Source organism: Oncorhynchus nerka, linkage group LG2 (assembly GCF_034236695.1).
Source record: "Oncorhynchus nerka isolate Pitt River linkage group LG2, Oner_Uvic_2.0, whole genome shotgun sequence".
NCBI classification, from domain to species: domain Eukaryota; kingdom Metazoa; phylum Chordata; class Actinopteri; order Salmoniformes; family Salmonidae; genus Oncorhynchus; species Oncorhynchus nerka.
In genome coordinates this window covers 62,322,024-62,334,803 of record NC_088397.1, presented here as the reverse complement: position 1 = coordinate 62,334,803, position 12,780 = coordinate 62,322,024, and the positions used below count along the sequence as shown (strand labels likewise).

The 12,780-nt window shown below is 44.8% G+C and overlaps 1 protein-coding gene across 1 annotated transcript in view; it reads left to right on the top strand.

The window, feature by feature from the left end:
- LOC115139198 (calmodulin-binding transcription activator 1-like) overlaps window positions 1-12,780 on the top strand; it is a 136,996-nt gene that overhangs the window by 6,807 nt on the left and 117,409 nt on the right. Inside the window, 2 exon segments of the mRNA XM_065021748.1 lie at window positions 1,291-1,386; window positions 5,462-5,565. Of these exon segments, the coding sequence (XP_064877820.1) occupies window positions 1,291-1,386; window positions 5,462-5,565 (200 nt within the window).

The window sequence follows — 12,780 nt, the reverse complement described above, 5'->3', positions numbered from 1 at the left end:
AGCCTAATTGTAGGACAGGCTGACAGACAAACACACATACACAACACACACACATAGAAGGGGACAAACATAAATGCAGACAGACACACAAACATATGTAGCATACATAGCTTCAGGCTTTATGGAGGCCGTGGGTTGAGAGTCCCGTTGCGTAGAGAAACTCCAGCAGATCAGAGAGGAGGAGCCCACAGGCACATAAACATGGAGTACCACCGCCTCGCTACACACACACACACACACACACACACACACACACACACACACACACACACACACACACACACACACACACACACACACACACACACACACACACACACACACACACACACACACACACACACACACACACACACACAGGCAGGTTTATCCTTGGATGCCTGACAGCCACTAGCGATGTCTTGTAGCTCTACTATCTGACTTATGTAAAGCGAGGATGCTACTGCAGTATACACTGGGTGTACAAAACATTGGGAAAACGTTCCTAATATTGAGTTGCACCTCCCCTTTAACCCTCAGAATAGCCTCAATTTGTCAGGCATGGAGTACAAGGTGTTGAAAGTGTTCCACAGAGATGCTGGCCCAAGTTGACTCCAATGCTTCCTACAGTTTTGTCAAGTTGGCTGGATGTCCTTTGGGTGGTGGACCATTCTTGATACACACGGGAAACTGTTGAGTGTGAAAAACCCAGCAGCATTGCAGTTCTTGATACACTCAAACTGGTGCGCCTGGCACCTACTACCATACCCAATTCAAAGGCACTTCAATCTTTTGTCTTGCCCATTTACCCTCTGAATGGCACACATACACAATCCATGTCTCAATTGTCCCCTTCATCTACACTGATTGAAATGGATTTAACAGGTGACATCAATAAGGGATTATAGCTTTCACCTTGATTCACCTGGTCAGTCTATGTCATGGAAAGAGCAGGTTCCTAATGTTTTGTACACTCAGTGTAGATCAAGCTATAGATTAGAAGATGGCTGCTCTTACTGTTTGAATGGAAGAATGGATGTCACTGACTCGACCATAATAGGACCACTTCTTACTGTAGTAAGTCTGTATCATAGCAACAGTGACCAGGGAAACAGGGAAATTAAGAGATGAAAACAAAGCAGAAGTAGAAGTTGTTGAAGCCAATGGTCACGCCTCTAGCATGGATGGAGTTTGTAATAATAAGAATATTCTGCCCAATTTCTTATTCTTTCTTCTCCTCTCTACTCTCTATCCCATCTCTCTCTCTCTCCCTCCCTCTCTCCCTCCCTCTCTCTCTTTCTCTCTCTGTAGGGTTGAAAAGGATAAGGAATCCAGAGCGGATGATTAGAATTGCCGTGGGATACACAGGACATGCCCCTCCCAAGAGTGATGACACTGACACCAACGGTAAGGCAAACACACTCAAACATCGCATCACAGGACCCAACAGACGTGTGCTGCTTTTTGTAGGACGAGGTGACTGTGTGTTGAAAAGCCTTCTGGCTAAACAAGCTGGCAGCCGAGGCCTTATTCTCATCAGCTCTGTTACGAACCTCTTGTGGACAGATATACTGTACATAAACGTAACTGGTACTGTAGAATCTGTCACTATCCTATGGGATGCATGAGATAACAAGCAGCATTAGTTCTGGGTCTTGGGTTTTTGTCACTCCCAGATCCTAATCAAGCATCTGACCAAATTATCAGAGATTTTAGTTCTGGGTTAACTGAGATTACTCTGTTACAGATAATACACACATGCACACACACGCACGCACGCACGCACGCACGCACGCACGCACGCACACACACACACACACACACACACACTCTAAAGTGAGTCTCATTCTCATTCAGCTCTGTTACAGATCATGTTTATTCATGCGTGCCGACGCAGAGCAGTGTGTGTGTGCGCACTCACACACACACAGAGCTTATTTTAGGAGCAGAAGCTCATTGTCATGCCTAATCAATGCACAGAGCACTATCTATCCATACGGCATGCATCAGTGTTACTGGTGCTGGGGGAAACAGACTGTGGCTGGTTAAGAAAGAGCTGGCTTTAACTGAGATGTATGAGAGAGAGACAGGGCGATCAAAGGGGTTTTTGTGTGTTTCTAGTTCTTGTTCTAGTTTGGTGTGTGAGTGTATGTCTATTTGTGTGTCTGCATGTTTGTGTGAGAGAGAGAGAAAGAGAGAGAGAGAGAGAGAGTGGTTGAGTGTGTGTGTGTGTACACACACGGGGTGAGGGCCGGGAATATCTGTAGTGTTAAGGGGAGCTATAAAGGTGATGAGTGCTTTGATTGGTTATTGATCCTCGAACGGGACAGCCATCCTAGTGTGTGTTTGAGAGGAGGCCCAGAAACCTTTTTTCTGTGGGGAGGTTATTGATTTGTACTGTGTGTTTGTACTCTCCTTGTCTGCTCTCCTGATCTGTCCGGAGATACAACAGGGACAGGAGAGGACAGAGCCAGGAGAGGACAGAGCCAGGAGAGGACAGAGCCAGGAGAGGACAGAGACAGGAGAGGACAGAGACAGGAGAGGACAGAGCGACAGAGACAGGAGAGGACAGAGAGACAGGAGAGGACAGAGTGACAATAATAGGAGAGGACAGGGTGACAATAACAGGAGAGGACAGAGCGACAGAGACAGGAGAGGACAGAGTGACAGAGACAGGAGAGGAGAGGACAGAGCGACAGAGACAGGAGAGGACAGAGTGACAATAACAGGAGAGGACAGAGCGACAGAGTCAGGAGAGGACAGAGCGACAGAGACAGGAGAGGACAGAGTGACAGAGACAGGAGAGGACAGGGTGACAATAACAGGAGAGGACAGAGTGACAGAGACAGGAGAGGACAGAGCGACAGAGACAGGAGAGGACAGAGCGACAGAGACAGGAGAGGACAGAGCGACAGAGACAGGAGAGGACAGAGCGACAGAGACAGGAGAGGACAGAGCGACAGAGACAGGAGAGGACAGAGCGACAGAGACAGGAGAGGACAGAGCGACAGAGACAAGAGGAGACAGAGCGACAGAGACAGGAGAGGAGAGAGAGACAGGAGAGGACGGAGAGACAATGATAGGAGAAGACAGAGAAACAATGACAGGAGAGGACAGAGAGACAGAGACAGGAGAAGACAGAGCGACAGAGACAGGAGAGGACAGAGCGACAGAGACAGGAGAGGACAGAGCGACAGAGACAAGAGAGGACAGAGCGACAGAGACAGGAGAGGAGAGAGAGACAGGAGAGGACAGAGATACAATGATAGGAGAGGACAGAGAAACAATGACAGGAGAAGACAGAGCGACAGGACAGAGCAACAGAGACAAGAGAGGACAGAGCGACAGAGACAGGAGAGGACAGAGAGACAGGAGAGGACAGAGAGACAATGACAGGAGAGGACAGAGAGACAGAGACAGGATAAGACAGAGCGACAGGACAGAGCAACAGAGACAAGAGAGGACAGAGCGACAGAGACAGGAGAGGACAGAGAGACAGGAGAGGACAGAGAGACAATGACAGGAGAGGACAGAGAGACAATGACAGGAGAGGACAGAGAGACAGAGACATAGACACCCCAGAGCCCAGGGACATGAGAGGACAGCGAGACAGAGACAGGAGAGGACAAAGAGACCAGAGAGACAGAGACACACCAGAACCCAGGGACATGAGAGGACAGAGACAGGAGAGGACAAAGACACCTGATAGGACAGAGACAGGAGAGGACAGAGAGACAGACAATGACAGAGAGACAGACAGGGACAGGAGAGAGAGAGAGAAAGGTCAGGGACAGATGGAGCGGGGGAGGGACTGGGGAGGAAAGAGGAATGGTGAGGGACAGGGGGAGGAGCAGAAAGGGAGGCTAAGGTTGTTGGTTTGAGAATCAGAGGGGAAGGCTTGGGCATGGAGGATGAGTGATTCATTTTCTTTAATTGTTTTGTTGATTGATCGATCATACCAACAATTCCTCACATCCCAGCATTCTCTCTGTTGTGGCATCCCAGCTGAGGATGACTTGAGGAAAGGTTTATCAGCAGAATCATGAATTAGCATGCACACCCATCCCTCTATCCCTCTCCTCATCCCCCCTTCTTCTTAATCTCCTCTCTCCCTGTCTTTTCCTTCCTTCCCCATTTCTCTGCCTCTTTTTGCACGCACATCTACCCCAAACTCTTCTCCTCCTCTCCCTCCTTCCCTCTCTCCCCTATATCTCCCCCTTTCTCTTCTTCCTTCCCCTCTATCTCCCTCTATCTAGTTTCCGTGCAATGAGCCTTTCTTTCACATTCATTTTATTTAGAAAAGGGGGAAATATGACATTTCTCCTCAGTACTGGGAGAAATATTAGTATTTATTTAACACCCCTACTCTTACAATAAGTGCCATGGGATCTTTAGTGACCACAGAGAGTCAGGACACCGTTGAACGTCCCATCCAAAAGACAGCACCCTACACAGGGCAACGTCCCCAATCACTGCCCTGGGATACTTTTTTGACCAGAGAAAAGAGTGCCTCCTACTGGTCCTCTAACACCACTTCCAGCGGCATCTGGTCTCCCATCCAGGGACTGACCAGGACCAACCCTGCTTAGAGACAAGCCAGCAGTGGGAGGGATGAGGGTGGTATGCTGCTGTAAGAGTTGCATTTGAGAGTTCTTTACTCTGGAAAGTTTTATAATTAACTGACAGCCTCACAGGGGTATTGGTTTTTTTCAGTAATACATGTGGAAATGACAGTTTTGGAAGGTAAAATATTAATCAACTAATGGATGGGGAATGTGCAGTGTGCTGGACGTTCATTTGTAGCATAGTTGATTCTTATATAGGTACCTGTAAAGATGCTGTTCAGATGGAAGTGTGTTGCCATGGGAATTTGTTGGTGGTAGGATCGTTCTGGAAAGTCCCAAGGGAGATATAGACTTAGGTGGTCCACACGCACACAACCACGCACATGAGATGTATGAGTGTGTGTGCTTGCATGCATATAGTGGGTGTGTTTGATCGCCGGTTTCATGTGGGTTTTCTAGTGCATTTCAAAGGCAGGGCCCTGATGAGAATTCCTCTGATCAGTGGTCGGAACATCGGGGACACTGGGCGAGATATGTGTGTGTGTGTGTGGAGGAGAGGATTTAAACACTGATTGGCATTCATAGCAGTGAGTCCGGAGTGCTGCTAAATAAGAAATTAGGCTTTACCTAAGCCAGCGCCATTCAGCTGTTTGAAATTCTGTCTTCTCAGGGCTTCTATTAATAAATGCATAATTGATTAGGGTGAGCATACGTGCCTGAATACACTCTCACTGTCTCTATCACTATCTATCTATACCCCCCCCTCTCTCTCTCACACACATACACACGTTGTGTCAGCGTGTGTGCATGAGCATGTTCAGGAGTCTCACGTCTCCTGGGGTAAACAGAGGTCCTTCACTCAAACTCAGTCAATAACCCGTCTGTCTGTCTCTCTGTCTGTCTCTCTGTCTCTCTAGGTGAGCCTGGCCAGTTGAAGATCTACCTACCTAAGAAGCTGTTGGAGTGTTTGCCCAAATGTTCCTCTCTACCCAAGGAGCGCCACCGCTGGAACACCAATGAGGTGAGAGAGCACTTAGGAGGACCCAATCATAGGTTGCGCCTTGTCCACGGACATGGATGGATTAGGGCCACTGTGTAGCAGTGTTTTAGTGTGGTGACCTCTAGCCTCTTCCATAGGTCAGCATCTTCCTTTACTATTCCAGTGGATGGGTTTCCACATGTGTAGTTCTGAAGAAAACTTTTGTGCTGGGCCAACTTGTGGTTTGCTATTATTTCTGTTTTGATTGTGGATAGAGACTGAGGCGTGTGTGTTATTGATTTAGGACAGTGGTTCCCAAACTTTTTATAGTCCCGTACCCCTTCAAACATTCAACCTCCAGCTGCGTACCCCCTCTAGCACCAGGGTCAGCACACTCTCAAATGTTGATTTTTACCATCATTATAAGCCTGCCACACACACTACACAATACATTTATTAAACATTAGAATGAGTGTGAGTTTTTGTCACAACCCGGCTCGTGGGGAAGTGACAAAGAGCTCATATAGGACCAGGGCACAAATAATAATATAATAATATTACAATTTTGAATGACTCACCACAGGTTAATGAGAAGGGTGTGCTTGAAAGGATGCATATAAGTCTACAATGTTTGGCCTCGAGTGGTACAGTGGTCTAAGACACTGCATCTCAGTACGAGACGCATCACTGCAGTACCTGGTTTGAATCCAGGCTGCATCACATCTGGCCTTGATTGGGAGTCCCATAGGGCGGGGCACAATTGGCCCAGTGTCGTCCGGGTTAGGCTGTCATTGTAAATAAGAATGTGTTCTTATCTGACTTGCCTAGTTACATTTTAAAAAGTTGGGTTGTATCAAAGAGAGTCTTAACATTGTGATTTGCCAAAGCAGGATACTCTGAGCGCAGCCCAATCCAAAAATCTGGCACTGGCTTCTGAGTAAATTCAATTTTCACAGAACCGCTTGTTGCAATTTCAATGAGGCTCTCTTGTTCAGATATCGGTAAGTGGACTGAAGGCAGGGCATGAAAGGGATAACGAATCGAGTTGTTTGTGTTATGTGTTTCGGGAAAGTACCTGCGTAATTGAGCACCTAACTCGCAATATCACATTTGCCATTGTCCGTAAGCTTGAGTTCATTTGCACACAAAAAAATCATACAATGATGGAAGGACCTGTGTGTTGTCCTTGTTAATGCAGAGAGAGAAGAGCTCCAACTTCTTAATCATAGCCTCAATTTTGTTCCACACTTTGACTATAGTTGCGGAGAGTCCCTGTAATCCTAGATTCAGATCATTCAGTCGAGAAAAAACATCCCCAAGATAGGCCAGTCCTGTGAGAAACTCGTCATCATGCAAACGGTCAGACAAGTGAAAACTATGGTCATTAAAGAAAACTTTCTGCTCGTCTCTCAATTTTAAAAAAACATGTAAATACTTTGCCCCTTGATAACCAGCGCACTTCTTTCTGTATGTTGCGTTACATGGTCGCTGCCCATATCATTGCATAGTGCAGAAAATACACAAGAGTTCAGGGGCCTTGCTTTAACAAAGTTAACCATTTTCACTGCAGTGTCCAAAATGTCTTTCAAGCTGTCAGGCATTCCCTTGGCAGCAAGAGCCTCTTGCTGGATGCTGCAGTGTACCCAAGTGGCGTCGGGAGCAACTGCTTGCACGCGCGTTACCACTCCACTATGTCTTCCTGTCAACCCAGCTTTTGCGCCATCAGTACAGATATCAACACATCTTGACCACCAAAGTCCATTTGATGTCACAAAGCTGTCCAGTACTTTAAAAATATCCTATCCTGTTGTCTTGGTTTCCAGTGGTTTGCAGAAGAGGATGTCTTCTTTAATTTACCCCCCATAAACGTAATACCAGGAGCTGTGCCAGGCCCGCCACGTATGTTGACTCATCCAATTGTAACACATACAATCACTAGCTTGTATGCGAAGCAGTAATTGCTTCAAAACATCTCCTGCCATGTCACTGATGCGTCGTGAAACAGTGTTGTTTGATGAAGGCATTGTCTGTATAGTTTTTTTGTGTCCTTTTCCTCCAACATTGTCCCAGCCATATCCGCGGCAGCAGGAAGAATTAAGTCCTCCACAATAGTCCTTGTCCTAGCCACTCGGTAGCTCACCATATAAGACGCTTCTAGCCCATTCTTATTGATGGTAACTGTTGCTTTTATATGTCTTGCTACTCAAAAATGGTCTTAATTCTCGATCAAAATACTCCTGTGGCTTATTTTTCAATTTGCCATGTTTTGTTTCTAAATGTCTGCACAAGAGTGAAGGTTTCATCGAGTTGTGAGATAGTACTTTTGCACATACAGTTGAAGTCGGAAGTTTACATACACTTAGGTTGGAGTCATTAAAACTTGTTTTTCAACCACTCCACAAAGTTCTTGTTAAACTATAGTTTTGGCAAGTCGGTTAGGACATCTACTTTGTGCATGACACAAGTAATTTCTCCAACAATTGTTTACAGACAGATTATTTCACTTGTAATTCACCGTATCACAATTCTAGTGGGTCAGAAGTTTACATACACTAAGTTGACTGTGTCTTTAAACAGCTTGGACAATTCCAGACAATTACGAGTCTGGTTCATCCTTGGGAACAATTTCCGAATGCCTGAAGGTACCACGTTCATCTATACAAACAATAGTACGCAAGTATAAACACCATTGGACCACGCAGCCATCATACCACTCAGGAAGGAGACGTGTTCTGTCTCCTAGAGGTGAACGTACTTTGGTGCAAAAAGTGCAAATCAATCCCAGAACAACAGCAAAGGACCTTGTGAAGATGCTGGAGGAAATAGGTACAAAAGGATCTATATCCACAGTAAAACGAGTCCTATATCGACATAACCTGATGACATAACCGCTCAGCAAGGAAGAAGCCACTGATCCAAAACTGCCAAAGAAAAGCCAGACTACGGTTTGCAACTGCACATGGGGACAAAGATCGTACTTTTTGGAGAAATGTCCTCTGGTCTGATAATGACCATCGTTGTGTTTGGAGGAAAAAGGGGAAGGTTTGCAAGCTGAAGAACACCATCCCAACCATCCCATCCCAATCCCAAAACAACCACAGGGGTGGTAGCATCATATTGTGGGGATGCTTTGCTGCAGGAGGGACTGGTGCACTTCACAAAATAGATGGCATCATAAGGGAGGGAAATTATGTGGATATATTGAAGCAGCATCTCAAGACATCAGTCAGGAAGTTAAAGCTTGGTCGCAAATGGGTCTTCCAAATGGAAAATAACCCCAAGCATACTTCCAAAGTTGTGGCAAAATGGCTTAAGGACAACAAAGTCAAGGTATTGGAGTGGCCATCACAAAGCCCTGACCTCAATCCCATAGAAAACTGGTGGGCAGAACTGAAAAAGCGTGTGTGAGCAAGGACGCCTGCAAACCTGACTCAGTTACACCAGCTCTGTCAGGAGGAATGGGCCAAAATTCACCTAACTTATTGTGGGAAGCTTGTGGTAGGCTACCTGAAAGGTTTGACCCAAGTTAAACAATTTAAAGGCAATGCTACCAAATACTAATTGAGTGTATGTAAACTTCTGACCCACTGGAAATGTGATGAAAGAAATAAAAGCTGAAATAAATCATTCTCTTTACTATTATTCTGACATTTCACATTCTTATAATAAAGTAGTGATCCTAACTGACCTAAAACAGGACATTTTTACTAGGTTTAAATGTCCGGATTTGTGAAAAACTGAGTTTTAAATGTATTTGGCTAAGGTGTATGTAAACTTCCGACTTCAACTGTATAGCACACTGTGGCTGAGGAAAGGCACACCTCCCAATATAAGTGAACCCCAAATAAATGTAGTTCTAATCATATTTACGCCTCTTCGATGATCCAACGTCCCGGTCTGTTGTTCATTGCTTTCCCAGGTAAGGGGGCAGTAGCTCTTCGGCTGCATCAGATTCACATCTGTCAGTGTCTGTGCTAGCTCTGCTAACAACAAATGTAGAATTACTGATGCTAGCATTGGGTGTGCTCGTGGAAGCAGAACAACTTGTGTCGACAGTTGAAGTTGTAGTATTGCTGGTAGTAGCAGTACTACCAGTAGAGTTGGTATGTGTCTCTATGGACACGGGCCTTACTAAATGGACTGTTTGAAAATGTGAAGAAAAGTGTCAAAAAAGATATATATATTTTTTGATGTGAATCACATTTTTATGTGGCGTACCCCTGACGGCATTGCGTGTACCCCAGTACCCCAGTTTGGGAATACCTGATCTAGGAGATGTACATTCATTACTATGTGATGTAAAGCTTATTTGGCTTGTGGTTTCTCCTCTGAGGCAATTCATTACATTTTTCATGCGATCTATCTCAGTGAAGGACAAACAGCATATCTGCAGCCTACAGAACAGAGCACTCACTGGAATCAAGTGTGTGTGTCTGTATGTGTGCCTGCATGTGTGTATGTGGTTCTGAATTGAGAGCAGTTTGTGATATTTCAGTGCTGAGATCGTTGTGTAGGAAACACAGAGTCAAGAGTATGCGTGAAGACAGACCCTCTCCTCTCTCATTGTCTCTTTCTCCTTCTGTGTGTGTTTGATGATGGAGTGAAGGCTCGGTTCAGGGGAGGGTTGGGTGTCCCTGGGAGGAATCCTTCAAAGCCCATCTGTTTCATCAGAGGCCTAAAGTTTCCTGAATACTTAAACACCTATAGTGTCTGTCACCCCTTTGTCCTTTATAGGCATACTCCTGTTTCTGTGTTTGAGGGAGAGAGAGACATGGAGAGAGAATGTGTGTTTATGTATGTGTTTGTGATTGTGTATGTCATTTAAGTGATAATGCCAGAGAAGCTGGTGTTTGGAGGATATATTGGCACGGGTATTGTTCTTCTTAGGCCGGCAAACTGTGCCAATATATCTTCCTGTAATAACAGAACTGTGAGTCGGGAAGCAGGTGCAGGTGAAATGTTTAATAAAACAACATAACCAGTAACGAGACAATTCCATAAGGCTACACGCTGGTAAACAAGAACAATACCAACTGGTGAGAAAACATAAGGGAATGACATATAAAGGGGAGGAAATGATGAAGGTAATGAAGTCCAGGTGTGAATCATAATGATTAACATGTTTGCGTGATGATGAGTGCCAGGTGTGTGCAATGATGAATCCCAGGACATGTGGTTAGTATTCTGGTGACGTCGTACGCCGGAGAGGAGGAGCAGGAGAAGATGTGACACTTCCAAACACTGGCTTCGAGGGCAATATCACTTTTCTACAATGGGTTACCAACATATTCAGACATATTTTCATTAAAAAATATATTTTGATGAATTTATTCATACTATTTCATCCTTCCACAAGATATCGTCCCTAAACAAATCTAGGGTTTCTACCGAAGCCAACTGGTCGTTTGTTCTATTGGTTCGGTTGCCAGAGACACGACCCAGTCGTTCAGTCTTTTTGTTCTGTATCTATGGCAGCGACCCAGTCGTTTGTTCTAAATGTTTCAGCTATACTGGCTGGCAACGTTCTTCTCCCTTGCTTGCTAGCTAGCTAACTACGGCTAACTTATAGTCACGTCAAACAATGTAGACAGAATAACAACAGTTGCTACATTTGTTTAAGCTCTTTTCTAGTGACATTTATTTGGACACATCCATAACAATGAGATAATGTGGTTTCACCAGGCATAGAAAATGTGCTCTCTCGTCAGGACACTGTTGTTCAGAGGAGCTAGCCAACAACACAGCTAACACAATAACTTCAATCGGAAGCTGGAAAGACTGAAAACTAGATGCACAGTTTCGTTTGACCTTTTTTCAATTGACATTTCTTTGTATATATCCATAAAAAGGATGCCAGCTGATTCATGATTTCGACTGGCGGAGAAACGCTGCCTGCCTTTCTCTCTCGTCCCGACCCCTACACATTCATTACTATGGGACAGTTCAAGATTGAATTTGAATATTGAATGTTGCAAATGTCGAAGAGACAGACAGCAAGGTTTATACTAGGGATACACAATATATTGGTGAACATATTAGATTCACCCGATATTAGCTAAAAAGGCCGGTGTCTAGTTTAACACCAATGTGCAAAACCGATGTCAACGCTGACGTGTATACCTATATAACATAGGTACATGTCATAATGACGCTGCGTAAAATGTTGCACTACACGTGCGACACAGCATTCCTAACCTAGCCCACAATGTCTGCTGTGTGGATCGAACAGTCAACAAGTCAAGCAGTCATTTGAAATAGTAAGAATATTTCAGCGAGACAACTCAAAGGGGAAGTCCATTAAAGCCAAGATAATGGGATTCATTGCCCTTGACAATCAACCGTTCTCTGTCGTGGGTGATGTTGGCCTTCACCGACTGGTTGAGCACCGGTACACACTACCAAGGGTGCTATTTTTCAGATGTTGCCCTACCAGAGTTACACATTAATAGTGTCACTGTTATTAGCTTCAAGACATACATACTATGGAACGCCGTTTGGGTATTTGCGTGTCAAAAAAAGATACAGTAGCACTGTCAAAGCTGTACAATAAATTCTGCAAACACCGGCCACGAATGATGTGTTTACAATACTGCGTTGGTAATAAAGCATAATTTGTTCGACCGCAACTTCTGAGGTAGCTAGCTTTAGCTTGGTACCTAGCTATCACCAATATAACCTGCCTGAAAACAATGACCAGTAGAAACTGCAGGCATTTTCATTATTCTTACATAAATGCCAACAAAATAACTGTGTGTGTGTGTGTGTGTGTGTGTGTGTGTGTGTGTGTGTGTGTGTGTGTGTGTGTGTGCAACCTTTATTTAACTAGGCAAGTCAGTTCAGATCAAATTATTATTTACAATGACGGCCTACCCCGGCCAAACCCGGACGACGCTGGGCCAATTGTGCACCGCCCTATGGGACCCCCAATCACGGCCAGATGTGATACAGCCTGGATTCAAACCAGGACTGTAGTGACGCCTCTTGAACTGAGATGCCGTGTGTTAGACTGATGCGTCCATGTGTGTGTGTTAACTATTTAACTGTACTAGAATTCTTAAAAGGACGCTAAAATGTTAAATATCGGTTATCGGTATCATGTTTTTTTGTCAAGGAAAATATCAGATATCGGTATCGGCCAAAAATGTCATATCGGTGCATCACTAGTTTATACAAATCTCCACTGTTGAAAACTAAATGTTAGTCTAAAATACATGTGAGATAATGTCTCAATGCTTTTTATAGTGGAGGTCAAGTTTA